The sequence below is a fragment of the Thunnus thynnus genome, chromosome 18 (assembly GCF_963924715.1).
Source record: "Thunnus thynnus chromosome 18, fThuThy2.1, whole genome shotgun sequence".
NCBI lineage: Eukaryota > Metazoa > Chordata > Actinopteri > Scombriformes > Scombridae > Thunnus > Thunnus thynnus.
In genome coordinates this window covers 8,637,400-8,655,676 of record NC_089534.1, presented here as the reverse complement: position 1 = coordinate 8,655,676, position 18,277 = coordinate 8,637,400, and the positions used below count along the sequence as shown (strand labels likewise).

Here is an 18,277-nt window from a genome sequence, read left to right as displayed (position 1 = left end):
ACATTTCAATACATAACGTCACCCACACACATACAGTCTGCCACGAAGCTGAAGTTAGCTTAAGGGAAACATAAATGATGTTCATAACGTTCATAATGATATTTAGTGGCAGATTCTCCGTTTTTGCACCAGTTACACTTGTGTAAGAGTGTTAGACATCATAGCAAAAGCCTTAACGCAGTTTAAACCCACTTTCAAATTTGTGAAACCTTTATTTTGCTTATGAGAGCACATAAAACCACTAAATTTAGACTTGTCAAATCTTGACTAGATTAACAAGAGACTCCGGAGACTCGTTAAAACACAGTTTCAGATTTTTAAAACCTTTATTCTATTTGTGAAAATGGAAAAAGGGCGATTTCACTGATATTTCTCCATTTATACCACATTGTACCAGATCCAGATGAAAAAACCACTATACTTAGACTTGTCAAATATAAAACTGTGTTTGAATGAGTCTCTGGAGTGTCCTTTGTAATCTAGTCCAGATTTGACAGGTCTAAGTATAGTGGTTTTTGATCTAGACCTGGTACAATGTGGTATAAATGGAGAAATATCAGTGAAATCACTCTTTTTTTGTGCTCTTATAAGCAAATTAAAGGTTTCACAAATCTGAAAGTGGGTTTAAACAGCATTAAGGCTTTTTGCAACGATGTCTAACACTGTCACAAGTATAAGTGGTGAAAAAACGGAGAATCAGCCACAAAATATTAATATTTATGTATCCCTTAACTTCAGCGTCATCAATCAGTGTTACTTTAATACCACAGTTGGAACCATTGCCTAACTGAAGGAGTTATGCGCTGTTCTTGTTAACACGGCATATACATGACATAAGTGTCTGTTCGTACATTTAAACCAGTCCTCCAACAATCCAAATCTATTCTAATGAAGATTTTTTTAATACTGTGAAGAAATTGACATGATGAATATTACACAAAATATAGAGGGATAACTTGAGTGTTAGTATAAATATTATCTAATATCAATATTCCATTATTCTATTATTATTCAGTTAATATTACCTAACCATCTGAGGGCAGCACAGACCCTAGACTCTTTTAAAACATGCTTAAAACCTTTTTATTCAGGAAGGCTTTTTCATCTTAACTAGTTATTTTCTTTATGTTATATGTTTTTAATGCTGTAGCACTTTAAAGTGCAGTACAAATTAAATGCAACATTATTATTATTATTATTTCATCTGCTAATTTAAAGTCCACCCACTACAAAGCACTGACGAATAGATGTGACAGCAGTAACATCTTTATTTGAAAAATATTTTTAATTATGTTACTAACATACTGCAGATTGTTTGATACTTCAAAAATAAATCTGAAATGCTCATTTTAAATAAAGAGTACTAACTATTTAAACAGTCAAAAACATGTCGGTATGAGTGACAGGATGGGCTTGTAATTAGTGTATTCCAGCTAACATGAGTATAGGAAGCTCGTGGACGAGACATTGTGTTCAGTCTAAACAAAGCTAGCATTGTCAGAAACTGATGCACTGCAATTCCACATTGTGGCATTAAAGTAAGAAAGCAACAGAAGAGCGATAGTGCTATAGAGCCATTTCTGTATACTGTGCAGCGAATTAGCACCATGCTGTGTAACAAGCTGTTCTGGTATACTGTCTGAACATTATGTTGTTGTGTCCTATATTTTCTTCAAAGGTTTGCTGTGAGATTACATTTGCTTTGAGCTGCAAGTTTGCTGTACGGTGAGTTAGTGTAGCTTTTACACATGTGGGCTAAATAGATGAAAATGTGGACTGTGTAGTACAGGCTGAAGTTTTCATCCATCAGCCTATTTGGAGAGTCTTGCTTTAATGTGGAATAGTTTTGGTTTTTTGGGGTTTTTTTTCTAGAAATGTGTTATCTATCAAATCAGAAACTATACAATGAAGACATTCTTGACATGAGTGCATATGTCTAGAATAACACTTACTGTTCTGAGTAGTATGGCTTTCAGATGCAGTTTTCACACTCAAGCTGTTTCTATTTTAGGTTTAGATGATAGAAGAAAATGGATAAAATCACACAAGAAGATATCAGTCCCCAATCTGTGAGAGAAGTTTTGTCACCACTCTCCTCGAAACGACCAAGGACAGACTGCACAAATAGTGGGAAAAGCAGGTTTGACATTCCAGAGCTTCTGACATTTCGGAAAACCGTTGGCTCCCCGTCATCAACGAGTACCTCGCAGAAGAATTCAGGCTTAATACGCACAGCAGAATATGGGGATATGCAAGATGAGAAACCTCATGAGCAACAGCAAGACACTAAATTAAATGTCACCCCTATTACTAAAGTGAGTTCTTCACACACTAACAATAGACACACAGGATCATTTGCAGAGAGACACTTCCTGCATCTGGAGAAAGATGAACAGCCTTCGGTTACTGAAACTGACAAGCTTAGCTCATACCCAGCAGATGATGCAGGTGGGGTATTAGCAGAGTCTCATTCTCCAAAAGACTCCAGCGCTGACACGTCCAGCCATCCTGATTGCCGGCAGCTGGGGAAATCACTCGAAGACGAGCCCCCTGGTGGTTGCAGCCTTCCCTTTGGAAATGACGAAGATGGCAGACAGGTGCAAAATAGTGTCAATCAAATCCAAGCAGTCGCCTTTAGTTCAAGTGATGAGGAGGTCAGATGTCAGTCTGATTACACTTATGAAGATGTGCTACATGACGCTGGTTGTGATACATGGAGCCAATCTGCTGAGGTTGAAGAGAGTAATCAGAAGGGGGATGAGCAAGGATTTAGTGAGAATATCTTTTTCAGCAAGGAGGAGAAAGAGGGTAAGAGTCACATGTCTTCCAGTGATTATGGAGACTCTAAATCATTCTGCTGTAACCCTGAAGAGGACCCCATTGGGAACTTGACAGAAGGTGGAAAAAATTACCTAAAAAAATCTGAATTGCAGATTCGAGAGAATGAAAATGGTGCCGTCTGTGATGGAGAAACAAAAGAACAAGTCAATGAGAACAGCATGAGTAAAAACCTCATCTCTTCTGCTGCTAGTTTTGAGGGATCAGATGTTTCTTATGATGTGGCATTAGCCAGAAATATTGCAATTGAGAGTGCAAGTCTTGAAGTCGATGACTTCTGTGGGGCAAATGAAGAGCATGCTGCGGGCGAGATGATAGCCAAAGCTTGGAGTGAAACAGTTGATCACACAACAGAGACTCCAATGCCTGCAAGGATCATTCAAGAGCCTGCTGAAGGAGATAATGATGCAGGCTTTCTCAGTGTAATTGACCCTGCACTATGGAGTGAAACTGACAGGCAGGCTGCAGAGAAATGCTGCAACTCAGAGAGCACTGCAGGTGTAGAATTATCTCAATCAATAAGAGTCTGTGAGACGGAAACGCCTCTCCCACTCTGTTCTTACGTCAGGCCATTACAGAAGATTTCAACTTCTGACCAGGCCGGGCAGTTTTATAACCAGAGCAGAACACAGCAGGGCAAAGATGAAAAAGAGAACTTGCGTCAGTCATACGCTGAACCCCAGTCTTATTCCTTCACCACCTACGAGACACACAGCATGCATGGCGATGAAGGCAGCTGTCGTTGGGAATCCAGTCCCAGCAGTAGTCCACACAGGCCCGCAAAGCCCCTTCCTGCTGGGGATGAAAGACAAGAAAGCTATGGTACTGTGGGACATCAGTTGAAAGAGCAGGATCAATCAGGCTGTTTTTCTGTCAGTCTTGACCCCCTGAAGACACAGAAGGTTGAATATTCACAGACTGGCATTGTCAGAATGAATGAGACAACCGTGTTTAAAGAAAGAGAAGAAAGTTTTGGAGAAGAAGAAGTCATACCTGATCAACTTGGGAACTCAGCAGATGAAACTGAACCAGAGGAAAAACGGTCTCAACAAAATGACGTAAAAGAAGACACGATCAAAATCTCAGCTGTCGTCACTGATTGGACAGAGGGCGAAATAAGTACACGTGGCAACAAATTAACACTTAGTGAGGACGAACTGGGGAAAAGGCTGGAGTGCTTGTCTGATCACCCATACAGTGCTGATATTTCCTTGATGGAGGGGACAACTCAGGAAAAGGAAAGTGTTGAAGGAGAAATGAAAACCGACGATTACTCAGAGGTGTCTGTGAAATCTGAGGACGATCTGCTGCATCAAAATGAACACGAAGCAGACGTGACTGAAATATCACCTGATGAATGCATCAGTGATGAGACAGAGGGCAACAAATTGACCTTGGGTAGTGAAGATGAAGAAGGAAACAAGCGCAGTCACTTATCTGAATACCAACTGAAAACTGAGACATTCACTGTTGAACATAAAGATGACATTTTTGGCTTCAGTTTCCCTCCAACAAGTGATGCAGTCGTGCCAAGTCCACATGATTTAAGCCAGAGATGCCATTCAAAAATTACTGACAACTACCCCACAGCTCTAAACTATAATGACAGATTTTCCCCGGTGCCATCTGCCCTCTACGACTGTGTGCCGGGGGGGTTTGACACTTTCGAAAAGATCCAGCTCTCACCAGATGATGACGACGACGATCATACCGGCCTGGGCAACAGCCCTCTCCTCACCAGCTTGCCCGGACAGCTGTTGAAAACACCCCAGCGACAAGTTTACTACTCCATGCCAGTGGCAGAGAGTGACGAGCACGGGGAGATACCAGAGGAGGAGGAGGAGGAGGAGGAAGGCGAGGAGGAGGTGGAAGGATATGAGTGTCACACTGAGAACATGGCAAATGGATATCTGAACAGTGATACAAATTGTAATGAACTTGCAAATTTCATCTCAGCAGCAGATATCATGGCTGTAGGATGGCCAGAGCAACAACCCAACTGTGAATCTATCTACGATTCCCGCGAGCACATCCGGGAGGACTCAGACCCACCGTCAATGTCCTCTGCCGTTCCCCCCGGGAGCGACAGTCCAGCCTCTGACGTGAACGAACCCCCTGAATTTGAGATGAAAAAACAATTCGACATGGTCTTAAAAGAGCTGAAGTTGTTTTTCGATATCAGTGCGAGTGATTTTGCAGGTGACGGTAGAGAATCGTCACCCGAGCAGTGCGGTGATATAACCGAAGCCTCGGAGGGCGACGCCTGTAAAGAACACCTCAACAGCCCAGAACTGGGACGCCATAGAGACACATCATCAAGTAACTACAAACAATAAGATTCACTTTTACCCTGCAGTTCACAATCAATACATTCAGACACTTTATTTCATTAGTAAAAAACAAGTTCCAGTAGCATTAATAGCGCCCTTTAGGCACAGTTACAGTAAAAACATTCATGTCCCATTCAGATTAATTGGCTATTCATGTTTCATTTACTGATGTTATTGTAATATTTATTGTTTATGCCCAGTATGAACACTGTAAGCACCTTTTCTGTACATTATTAGGATTATATAAAGGCCATAATACCCCTAAGGACATTATTCTCTTGGTGTTGCCGGATGTTGTATCACCATCCAAATAATAATCACAATAGAGAGATATTATTACTGCTTTTTTCAGTAACATTGCCCGTCACCATGAGACACATATCATGTTAAAATAGCAGGACAAAGATTTGTCATCTGAGCCTATTATTCACAAACTATATATATATATATAATAAGTACAGTATCATAATATCATGAGGATACAAGATACAATATAATTAGCGTACATGTCCAAACTGCGATAGCTCTTTGAGCATCTGAGCCAACTGCTGTAGCCCTACACCTCGCAGTGGCTTTCAGTTCAGTCAGTTTAGGGTTTTTTCTTTAAATTTTCAAATTCTGTAAAACAATTTGGGCGTGAGAAGTTGTCAGAAATAGTTTAGAGAACACGTTCTTTAAAAATTCCTCTTCACATTTTTGACAAAACAAGTATACTACATTGTGTAGAAGCATTGATCAGCTTAAGTTAGATGATTGGATCAAGGTGAAACACTTGACTGTATAGTATGAAATATTTCATAGAAAAAAAAAATTTGACCATGAGGCTTAAGAGCAGGCTGTCAGGTTATTGATTGATCTTCTTTATGGATAACAAAGCAAACGCTGCTACGTGTCTCTGCTAACTTCTATCTGCACTGTGTGATATTACATCGTTGTGTGCCTGGTGTTCAGATGATGCTGATGAAGACCACAGCCTGGAAATGTGTGGAGGTGATCCAGTGGTTTCTTGTATCGCTGGCAGCCATGACGGGGAGCAGGAGGTGCCCTTTGGCAGCCACTTGTGCCAAGAAGCATCTGTGTACACTGCAGAGAAACACAGAGGTTCATAGTTCTTCTTTTAATACTTTACTGTTATTTTTGACAAAACAGAACAAACAGACCAAAGGATAACAGACGGGGTCATAATAGGTAAAGAAAAATACTTAACATGATGTAAAAGACAGGAAATGAAAAGAAAATGTTTTTTTTGTGTTCATGATTCTCCTTTTAAGTCATAGCGGTTCTTATGACTTTGACTCACACAAAGCTAAAATACTTTTGAAGGAGGTAGGATCTTCCACTCAGTTTTAACCCAAAGTCCATTCTGTCAACTGAACCAGTTTACTTCTTTTTTAAGTCAGAGTTTTTGGCCGCTGTCCAAAAACTGAAAGAAACCAACAAAAAAAGCTTCAGCGACAAGCATCAGAGTCAGAAAAACATCACATGAAAGCAGTTTAGTCGGAGCTAACTGTTGTTTTATTCCATTTTTTTCAGTGTTGCGTGGTTACCGCTGTTTTTAAACAGCACTGGGTGATAGACTTTAAAAGGTCAGCTAGGTTAATTCAGCGAGGAAATACAATTACTTTTATTGATTTGTCTTTTCACGTTGCCACAGCTTCCTCTCATGAACGATTACATATTCATTTCCCTTTCTAAATAAGCTGCGGCGGAACGATAACACCGTCATTAATGCAAAAACGTTGTTTAATGGTAAACGGAGCAACAAAATAGACAAAATTAGCCGATTCCTTCCTGTCTGTCTCTTGACTGTCGGTGCATTCCTTTCAGAGCCTCGGGAGACGGAGCAGAGAAGAACAATGTGGTCTCCGTCCTCACTGGGTCCACCATTCTTGGAACAACTGAGCCACAGTGAGTTTTAAATTGTAATATAATGTAAATCCTCTTTTTTATTATTGATAAAATGGTGGGTTCTCTTTGGGTAAGAGTCCCCCATTCAACATTAAAAAAAGAAAGGACCTTTCAATATTTGAACATATTGTAATGACCGGTGTGCAATGTCATGAGTCAGTCTGGTTTTAAAGTTATTCATTTTGGCTTTATATGCTACCACATAACCCAGCCACCCCCCAAACTAAGAAAAAAACCCAAAAACAGACAGATAAACAATAGACAGTAAGCATAAAAGTGCACAGTGTTACACTTCATCCAGTCTCACTCTCTCCTTCCTCTTCCTCATTCTGCTGGTCTGCACTGCATTATGAACCCAAGTGTGTCTGCTGGGAGTAAAGCCGGCTGGCCTCTGAATATTTAAGAAGAGAGTCTAACAACCTGCTTACCTGGAAATTTAATGTCTTCACCTTGTCACTTCAGTTCAGGGCAAAAACATCAGTCTAATAGTGCGGCTACTCTCTCTCCGCACTTTGAGAAGCGTTATGTTAATCTCGTCAGCTTTGGTAAAAATGCTGAAAACATCAGGAAAGGCAGTATGTGCAGTTTTTTTTAGATGTTTCTGTATAACCTTAAATATAAAACAAAAGCCTGAACGCTAAGTGGGGCTTTGGGCATAAACAAATCCACACCCACTGCTCAGCACACAGGATGCATGCAGGACTGATGCATACAGTGTTTTTGTGTGCAGGACAGGCAGGTCAGGCGAGGAGACTGGAGCCTCTGAGAACGTGCACACGGCCAATCAGAGTCGGACTTTCAAAGAGAGCCAGGACCAAACACCTACACCGTCCTCACCCCTACAAATGAACACCCGAAAAGCAGTTAAGGTGATGCGTGCATGAATGTTTTGAAGCTCTTAATAGTTTTCTTTGTTGCCGTGTTCTGAATAACTGAAATGTTATTCTTGTGTTTTTGGGAGTTGTTCTGGTTCTTGAACATTTTGTAAACTGTTTAAGTGTCCTGTTTCACATTCTCATATTTTATATTTACACACATCCTCTCATGAGATGTTCTCATATAATAACAGGCTGTTGCCTTTTTGCCCCCTGAGCTGCAGCTGCAGCAGTGGGGGAATAAGTGATATGCCCAAGAACACCTTTTTGTTAATGGAAGAAATTTGCACAAGTGGAAAAATATTCTGTTTTTAAAAAAGATTACCAATATTTATATATTTAATTTATTTATTGGTCCTTTCCAACCCTGATTATTGTAATGTTTATACATTCCTGTTGGTCTCACTTGCATGCATTTATATATTTATAAGTTAATATTTATATGAACCAGTTTTTACATATTTTGCACTGAATGAAATACATTCGCCTTTTTATCCAGGTTTGCTACATATAATTGGATGTTATGTGTTTGACTGTAGGTGTACTGATACAATATGCAGCTTGTTCCTGTCTTGTGTGGGCGTATGCAGTAAATGAGCTGACTTACTTACTGTTACTGCTGCGTTCTGTTTTTTACCAGTAAAAAAAGGGTTCACATGTATACAACATATCCTTGAGCAGCTCTGTGGGAGGTTAGCTGGAGTTGAATTCCAGTGTTGAGCGCTCTTCAACATTTAATTAAATAACATAATTGTGTATAAAATGTGTATTTCATACAGTTTGCACAACATAGATCGGTGCTCTTTATTATTAGAAACAGGGAAACAGCATCACAAACATTTATTCACTATTCCATCATTTATAAAAACCAGAGACATTCAGCGTAAACCCATGTCTAATTTAATTGTCAGCTGTGGATAATTTCTATTTGGCATGACTGAAAAGCTTCCTTAGCAGAAACCTGTTTGTTTATTCTATTAAAGGTGTACCTTTTAACTCATAATTACATTCAGCCTTTCAACAAATTGACCAGCTAAATGTACTCTTTGTTATCATAACAGACAAACACATTACAGTTTTAATAACATCCTACCACTACTGGAGCGCAACAAAATAATTAATATTAAAGAACTCATTACAAATTCATTTTTTTTTAAACTCTTCTGATAAGACCGTTGGGTAGACTAAACTGGTGTCTGAAAAGCTGATTTGTAGCTCATAAATCATAATATAACTCAATAAATGCTTCACTGGTTTCCAAATACAACAGGTAGAGAGATACTGGACTGATTTTAACATAGAGTCTAAACACCTGTTGTGTTGGATGTCGACGCTGTAGGAAGTAACACCTCAGCTCAAGTTATAACAAGATGTTTGAGTTTGTTTAGTTGCCGTTCACAGCTTCTTAAATTAAGCTTTTTTTTTAGTCTTAAGTCAGTCTGTATTTTGCAGGACATGTTTGACACATGCTGTATATCTAACACGTTGAAGCGAGGAAAACACACAGCTTGACTGCAGCTTTTTTGGTTCAATAACATACCTGTTTGCATACTGTCAGTCCTTACTTTGCTTTTACTGTGTTCTCTATAATGCAACTTGTTTCAAATTGATAAAACAGAAGTTAGAATCAAATTAAGGACAATTTGCATTCAGTTGCCAGTAGCTTTCCTGCTAAATCTGCCCACTGAACTGTTTTAATATGAAACTGAATTTGGTTTGTTGCCTTGAACTCCTCTTTGTAAAGGAGCGAAAATAAAAACGACATGACACGTTTTGTTTCATCAAGATTGATCAGTATTTTTCTTTTGAAGCTAGCTCAAATTGTTCCCTTTGTGTTAGCGGGAGTCCCCTTAGTGTATTTCATAAAAGCAATTTGACCAATGTTGTATTCACTGATGTTTTTGGAATAAAACTTTATTCATGTCACCCCGATTATGTCTTTGAATCAAAACCGTGGGGTTTTGTCCAGTAAATCTAAGAGTTTTTTTTGGGAGCATTTTCTTTCAATGAGCGAGGTGCCTCAGCTGGCAGACAGGCAAGTACAAATCAAAAAGAAACAACGCCATGGTTTGGCTTTCCAAAAATAATTGGATTCAGACGCTACACATTCAATCTGCCTTTTTAATCAGGCACAGTCTGTGACGGCTGGGGAGCTGAATTAGATTTTTTCTTTCTTTTTTCAGTTGATAATGACTTTGTCAGTGCTAGTTGTGTCTGAATGATATTTGTTGCAGGGCTTAATCTTCACATGGATGTTTTTTACCCCTTTAGCTGAAAACTTATTCTACTCAGTTGTTCGTAATGACAGATTCTCATTCCTACAAACTGCTAACTTCTTAATACATTATTCATACATCAATTTTCTATTATTATAACAACTTAGTGTTCCACTCATTGGAACAGTATTTCATTCATTGTTATTTCATGGCAAGGTGTTGCCCCACACGTTGTAATAAAGGTGGCAAATTAATTCCAGACACTTTTACAGATAATGAACCAGACTGTTAATATTATTAGTATGAGGAAGTCTGGTCTGTTCTAAAAATGTATTTGGCCTACATACTGAAGGTATAACTGAAAGTAGACTTTGGGAATTTGGAAATACACCAACTGCTGCTTCTGCTGACGGATGAAAAAATTGTGAGATCACCTATTTAGAAAGTTTAGATTTTCATAGCATATTGCTGCACTGCAGGAAATAGGCCCCTTTTAGACTCTTACACCCTCTTATTTATAAATATTTCAATTTCTTTACATTATAATATCTGATGAATCAAATGAGGATCAAAAGTGAGTATGATGTTACATTTTTGGCAACATGTGGCACAATGCCACAATAGGGTAAGAAAAAATAACTTTATCACCTTTAAAAAGTATTATTGATGGTTTAAAGACATATTTTATTTTATTTTTGCTTAAGGGAACGTACAGTCAGGCAGAATGGATCTAAAATCAGGCTGGAGAGGCAGTTCTGTAGGTTTCACTAGTTTAGAGCCACACATAAACCACATAGTCCTGATAGAATTAGATATTTCTTAAACCAAAAATGATCCATATTTGCCATATTTATGATAGTACAGTATGTTGTGAAGCGTCAGGTGGAAGGAAAGAATAACATGTAGCTGTACAGTATTTCTTATGAAAAGGCAGAATGCAGAAAATGTGATGCTCATCTCTGTTTTCTTGGCCAAAAAACAACTTCTTGATGTTCCACATAGAATAAAAAACCAAAGAAAGGAAGACCGATGTGCATAAAATGTGTTGGAAGGACATATTGAGTTATGACATAAAGAAACAAGGGACCATATGGATGTTCTACATATTTTCAAATGTATAATTAGTTGGTTTTTTTGCCTAATGGTTGCAGTGGTGTCCATAAAATAAAAACATTTTGATTGATTGATACATTATGAGAAGGCTGCAATCATCCAAAAAATAGGTTGACAATTTTCTTTTCCTTTTTATACACTTGATGTGATATTAGATAAATTTGCGTCTGCTGCTTCTGAGTGTAACATGAAAGAGACATTACTGCTTTAGAAACAGCAAGGAGACTTCAAAGGCTCCAGTGGAGCCAGAAGTTATCTCTCTTTTTCTTCTTACAAGTTCTTACAAAATTACTCCTCCCCCAACTTCTCACAAAAACTTCACTGTATAATTCACTTACTGCAAATTATGAGTTCCCGGTATAACCGAGGGATCCGAGATGTAAAACAATATCCGAGATGAAACCTGGCAGTGATTTACGTTTCTATGTTTTTAATTTCCTCCCCACCACCAAAATTAAGGGGATTAGGTTGCACGCATTTGTTTATTTTCATTAGGCGGAATGGAAGTCGGGTATTATCCCAGCGTGAGAGTCCAAGTAACGTTATTATGCTCGTGGAGAGACCTTGAAGATGTGGAGCGCACACACTTCCTCCTCCCTTTAAGCCTTTTGAATCATTTGCATGGTTCCTCTATGTATGAAGAGTCCTATACTTAGAAAGCTTATTACTGGAAAGCCAGAGGATAATTAATGGGCATCAGCTGATATAGCTTCAATATTTCAACGGCTACCGAGAACGGTTATTATACAGCTTTGAATTTCTACTTCCTCTTTGGTCCGGGCTTTATGCAGATTGTGAATAAAGGGAAAATGTGAACGATGCAAAAAGCCAAAAATGAAGATAATGGCGTTGTTCTGCTGTGCAAGGTAAACACAGTGTTACCTTTTTCTTTGTGCTGTTATATCAAGTGCACACCAGGGCTTTAAGGTATCTGTGGTTATCAAAAGGTTGTTTATATTGTTGACAGCGTTCTCAGTACAGTAGCTGATTTATCTCTGCATTATTATCAAAGGAGGAGCTTTGGTATTTAACTATCTGCAGCAGCCTGTACAGCGTCTTTTTTAAAAAGCAAACAAACAGCACTTAAGCTAAGAGTTTGCCTTTCACACACATTACAGCAGTGTATTTATTCTTACTCACACACACATACACAAACCTAGCCTGCATGTATTTGCTGCCTTTGCCGGATCAATAGCAATCACTGGGCCACAATAGCAGAATCAGATGATCGACTAGGACTCTAAAAATACACCCGAATATCCATCGCCTCCGCACACTAATGCTGGACTGTAATGCAGCGAAAGTAACCAGAACTAAACGCTTTTGATTATGTAAATGTCATGAAATGGATACTTTTATCAAAAGCGCATTAGACACTTAATATTTATTATGATTGGCTATCACTGTGAGACGCAGCTGTGGCAGAGAGCCTGTAGGACAAAAACGGTGTTCAGTGGGGGGGTTTCATGAGTTTGAAGTTGTTAAATAACACTTGATTTATCTCACCAAACATCTAAATAACCTCCGAAGTGAACCATTTGTGAACACTTGAAATACACCCCACCGCTGCTTGCTGTGGTGCAGAGCAAGATGAAGGGTAGCGGGCCGAGAGAAAGGACAATAAGAGGATTTCACAGTCGAGTGTATGACACAACTTTGCATTATTGCTTCGCTTCGCTCCTGAAAAGCTGTAATTAAATTGCCGTGGACCGGACGGGAGAGCGTCTCGGAGCGACAAACAGCGGTGTTGGTTGGATAAACAGGATCCTCGCTGACTCGTGATAGACTGGATGAGAACTGGAGAGCCGCTGGTGTTAGAGGGGGGATAAGGTGGTGACCGAGACAGCTGTCTTGAGGTTTAATTAAAGGTCTTCACATGGAGTGGTCAATAATACTAACATTGCCAACTTGTGTGGACTTAATTTGGATTTTGTGTTCTTTAATTTGTTTACACTCCATCCAAATACATTAAAACTACATCCACTCTGTAACATTTACTGTAAAAAAACAACAACTTGCAGGTTTAATTTATTACTGAATTTATGTTTATTATTGAAGTTAATGTATGATTTTATAATGTTGGGTATTCAACACCTGAAACTGGTTTGTGGGATGATTGACGACTACGGGTCAGAGAGCACAGAGTCATTAGTTTTGGTTAACTCCTTTACTTGCAGAGTCATATTGATATTGTTAAGAAAAGCTTTTTTGGTTGTGTGACATCGTGTCAGATTACATCACATGAGGGAATCAGTTTTAGGCCCTGCTGAAGCATTGCAGTAGTTGGTGGTAGCAGCTTTGTGAGTCCGTCTGTGTTTACTAGTTTTTCTTTTGTATTTCACCGTTTTTCATCATTGGTGAATTATTGTGTTTGTGCAAGTTGGACAATCTGTGTGGCAGTACTTACCCCAAAACATACAGATGGATGACAGATGAAAAGAAAACATTGTCTGAGTGTTTAATAATTTCATCAAACCAGTTTGTCCTTTGATTTACCCATTTATATTTTGCTACTGCAAAACAGTAGCATATAAATGTGATTTGTTGCAGTTAATTACATTTGTATGGGTTAATTATGTTGATAGTTACATGTACAGATGGTGAATGGTTTCACTGAAGCCTAATCAATCACCCTGCAATAGTGTACTTTCATCTGCACACACCTGCCAAACTCCTTTTGTGCAGCACCTGCACTGTTTCTCTAGGCCACAAACTGTTTAGTGGTTTAAATGTCAAAGGTTGTGATGGGTTAAGATTTCCTTACAGCTCAAATTACAGCTATAACTGCTGTAAGTCATATAATGTACCTCAGATGTGGTTTTGCAAGTGTTTCTTTAGTGTTTTGACTTTATGGGGCAGAACAGGACAGATTCTGCCATACAATAAATCATCATTAGAGTCCATAACATCAAGTGCTGTTGTGGGCATCAGGAAAATCTGCTGCTAAGCGGTGAGGCGGATGGTTATTTTAGTGAGGCGAAGTCCAGATGAGTGTGTGGAGCCTGAATCAGGGCCAGGGCCTATCAGCTAAAAGAACGTAGGTGGGGCCATTTAGTAATGGCCAGAATTAACAAGTGCCAAAATCTCTCATAATTCCATTATGGTACTTCATTACGTACATGCTGCGGGTACCGTTTTAATCCACCCACACACTAAACACTGGCCTTTTGTATCCCAACTGTCTTCAGAGTTAAGCTTTGAAGCTAAATACTGTACGTTGCTATTCAGATATGCAAAATGTAAAAAGAAAAAAAAAACACGCTGTTGTACATGAAAATTTATGAGGAAGAAGGAAATTCGAGCCTTTGATTGGCGTATAAATGAGCAAACTCAACACAGATTTTAGAAGACATTCCCTTTTGGCTGATTAAACAAGACGATATTCAAAGTGTGTGTTCCTGCTAAAGCACATCCACTGAGCTGACATGAAAATGAGGGGCTGTCATAAATTCACCGCACCCAAGGACTAATCGCCGTCTGCCTCTCGGCTAACCCCACAGGCATGATGGGAGAGGGCATTAAGCTGCGGAGGACTTGCTGAGGGAATTTGTTCCTTCGTCTTAGATGACTGTAGTTTTTGCACTTAATCTGTTTTAAAACAGCAACTGCTTTAATGGGCTGCTAATATTAAATGATATTAAAAGAGAAGTCACTTAGAAATAAAATATGCAGGTCACGTCCTGGAGAGTCGATCTGTTTTAGAGCAGCTCCCGTGGACTGAATGTCATAGAAATTGATCATGTTTTAAATGGGATGAGCTTTGCTTCTTCTGGGGAAACTGCTGGATAAAGCTGGAACGTGCTGCACACGCTAAGAAAATTGGATTGAACTGAAAATTGATGCCTTTTCTAAGCAGATATGGCAGCTCTCTAAACCTCAGGAACAGTAGCAATGAACGTTTCCAAGACAGTATTATTGAGAATTTCATGGCTGCCATTTCACTGTACAGTGAAAACAATTAATCTGTTAATTGTGGTTGTGTGACTGGTTTACCAGCCAGTAAGTGCTGCAGTCTAGAAGCTTAGCGGTGCTAGCAAACACAAAAGACATGTTATTTCCCTTCAGCTTTTAATTAGATTTTTATTTCTCCTCAGACACTGTGAAGCATTATTCTTAAAACTGGATACTTTTTGAAATGGTTTGGTGCGCTCTTTACAAGACTGCCAGGCACACGCTACTGTCCTGGTGGATGATATAGTGACTTTTTGTTAGTGACCCCAACAGCACTTAAAGGACCAGTGTGTAAAATTTAGCGGCATCTAGTGGAACAGACTTGGCAGAAATGGAATATATTATTCATTAGTATGTTTTAATTAGTGTATAATCACCTGAAAATAACAATTGTTGTGTTTTTGTTACCTTAGAATGAGCCCTTTATATCTACAGAAGGAGCACGTCCTCTTCCATGGAGGCCGCCATGTTGCACCGCCATGTTTCTACAGTAGCCCAGAACGGACAAACCAAACACTGGCTCTAGGTCGTGTTTTTTTCGAGTTTCTCTGCCACCATAGGGGAGGTGGACGGGGAGGGGTATTCAGTTGGTTTCAACCTCACAGCTAGATGCCACTAAGTCCTCCACACTGTTCCTTTAACTTAGTTCGGTTGTGTTTTGGTCACATTTGATTGACAGTAGCAGAGAAACTTGAGGAAACAACCCCATAACTGTCATCACGTTTTGATTTGAATGTTGCTAAACTCTTGATTAGTCAAGAAAATTTGTGACCTCTGCATTTGCAGCTTAGTCCCGTACACTTCAAACTGGTGAGAAAACCCAGAACGAAAACACAAACACAGAAATCTCTCATTTCAAATAACCAGAGCTGCTCTAATGTTGATAGAAAACAGTGTGTTCATGAACGATACCATTTCTCAGGAGCCTGTTGAGAAAATACATTTTCAGAACCTTTAATGCGAAGCCAAAATCCACACAATACACACAACATCCAGCCAGATGACTGCAGGGGTTACTACACTTGGAAATTAATGTTATGCGCTCGTTAAATTATAAAGGGGCACCACCTCCATTGATTATTTAATTAATTAATTAGGAGGAAAATTAATTACATCAAATTAATCAGTGAAAGTGGTGAACTCTGAATACAAGGAACCTCGTCTCTGTTGTAAAGGAACAAATACAACGACTTGATGATAAATCAAGATACTTACTGAACTAACAAGGGATGAATGGGAACACTAAGCATATATACATATATACAACTAGAATGAATGAATGCATAAATTAATGGGTAAATTAAATGAACAAGTTATTGCTGACAGAATGAATTAATTAATTAATGTTATGTAAAATGAGTCAAGAGCGCAATAAGGGGCAATTAACTCCAACTAAAGCCAATAAAAATTAAATTTTGGGTAACTCTTTGCATCAACTGAGACAGAAGCCTGATAGATGGTTTTCCTACTGTTTCCGTGGTGATGAAGGGCTGATGAGGAGGGCAGACTCTGTAATCCTCAGGTCACCAGGGTGATAGCCGGATGAGAATCGCTGCAGCAGGTTCAATGAAGCACTTTGTTTCACCGCTTCCCAGGACGGTGGATCCAGTGTCAGACTCAGCTTTCAAGAGAAATGGAAAAAAAAGGGAACACGACGAACAGGCCGTGACTGACGGCTGGCTGGGTCGAGAGGAGCAGAGAGGTGAAGAAGCAAAAGAAGCAAGCCAGTGAACAAGCCAAAAAGCCACGACAAAGAGTTGTAAAAACCTCTTATAGTCGAGGAGGCATGTTTTGGAAGAAATAGGATCCTTGGTGCTCTTTTTGCTGAACGCCCTGATTTCTTAGTGTGAAGAGAAATCTGGCCTTCAAATTAAAGGGGAATCATTTTTCCTGTAGAACATTTGAAAGCTACGCGCTTGCAGATTGGATACTCACTCGTTCTGTCAATGTGACATATCATGAAAACCAGCAGGAAACACTTAGAGAGAGATAGATATTAGATATATATATATATATATATATATGTTAGATATTAATTAATCAAATAAACACAATAACATCAGTACCTTTATTTTCTCATCTGTAGCTAAGAACTAAATAACAGTGGAGCACATCTAAAGTAATACATGATCCTAGCACTCACTGGTTATACTGGTTAATATCAAATACACTCAGATATCTGGTAAATTACCAGACTTTTAAGCAGAGTTTGAATTTCCATAATATCAAAAGGTTTTGAAACACAATAAAAGTCAACATTGGTTAGACAGGTCATTCATTAGACATTCATTGTGAATAAAAAGAGGATAGTAAGACAGAGAGCGACTCCCAGAGAGGAATGTGGACCCAAAATTTAGGACTTTAGAGATAGTGAGCTAGCAGAAGAAGAGAGGATGGTCCATCCAGGTTGGGGCAGTCTGTTAGTATCTGACAAGAAAAACAAAGTTTTCGTTAATTCCAGCTGTCCGTTTTCCCTTCTTGGCTGGAAAAGGTTGGGTTTTTATTTCTGTTCACTGTGTTTTCCTGACGTCCTTCATGCCTTTATGTCAGAGGTCATTGGGTCTATGTGTGTGTATGTGTGTGTGTGTGTGTGTGTGTGTGTGTGTGTGTGTGTGTGTGTGTGCTCCTGCATGTACACAGACAGACTGTTGGACCAAAAGAAATCATAATGTTTTTGAACAAATTTTAGCTTCCTCTTATTGTCGTCTACGTGATAGTGGAAACAAACAAAGTAGAAAATGTACAACTTTCAGAGTTGTGGTGTATATATTTAAAAGCATTTTTAAATTTCAAGTACTGTTCATAAATAGAAAATATAAACTTCTAGGGACAGACAGAGGGGTTGACGTGTTTAAAGTGTGTCATAATGTTTCTAGATGAGGCCTGTGCTGATTGGCCGACAGGACATGCAGCTCAGGAACAGTAGAAGAAGACTAGATTTCACTCTGCTATCAGTGTTGCTGCATGAGTCACATCAAAGAAAAGTAACCTTCCTTTGATTTTCAGCAACATCAGTACTGATCCAGAAGGTGCTGAGCTGGCACAA

The 18,277-nt window shown here is 39.1% G+C and overlaps 2 protein-coding genes across 4 annotated transcripts in view; one reads left to right on the top strand and one right to left on the bottom strand.

The window, feature by feature from the left end:
• The window catches only part of vsnl1a (visinin-like 1a), a 42,317-nt gene extending 39,801 nt beyond the window's left edge, over window positions 1-2,516 (bottom strand). Inside the window, exon 1 of the mRNA XM_067573068.1 lies at window positions 2,433-2,516. The gene's annotated coding sequence lies outside the window, so the exon portion shown is untranslated. The remainder of the gene's footprint in view (window positions 1-2,432) is intronic.
• The window catches only part of LOC137169732 (uro-adherence factor A-like), a 58,620-nt gene that overhangs the window by 637 nt on the left and 39,706 nt on the right, over window positions 1-18,277 (top strand). For 2 of the 3 annotated variants that reach the window (XM_067573053.1, XM_067573054.1), the window contains exons 2-6: window positions 1,679-1,725; window positions 2,012-5,157; window positions 6,120-6,269; window positions 6,996-7,076; window positions 7,807-7,945. In XM_067573053.1, coding sequence (XP_067429154.1) covers window positions 2,031-5,157; window positions 6,120-6,269; window positions 6,996-7,076; window positions 7,807-7,925 — 3,477 coding nt within the window. In that variant the 5' untranslated portion in view covers window positions 1,679-1,725; window positions 2,012-2,030 and the 3' untranslated portion in view covers window positions 7,926-7,945. Of the gene's footprint in view, window positions 1-1,678; window positions 1,726-2,011; window positions 5,158-6,119; window positions 6,270-6,995; window positions 7,077-7,806; window positions 9,739-18,277 lie in introns of those variants that run through there. The other variant, XM_067573052.1, reaches the window with a different exon arrangement.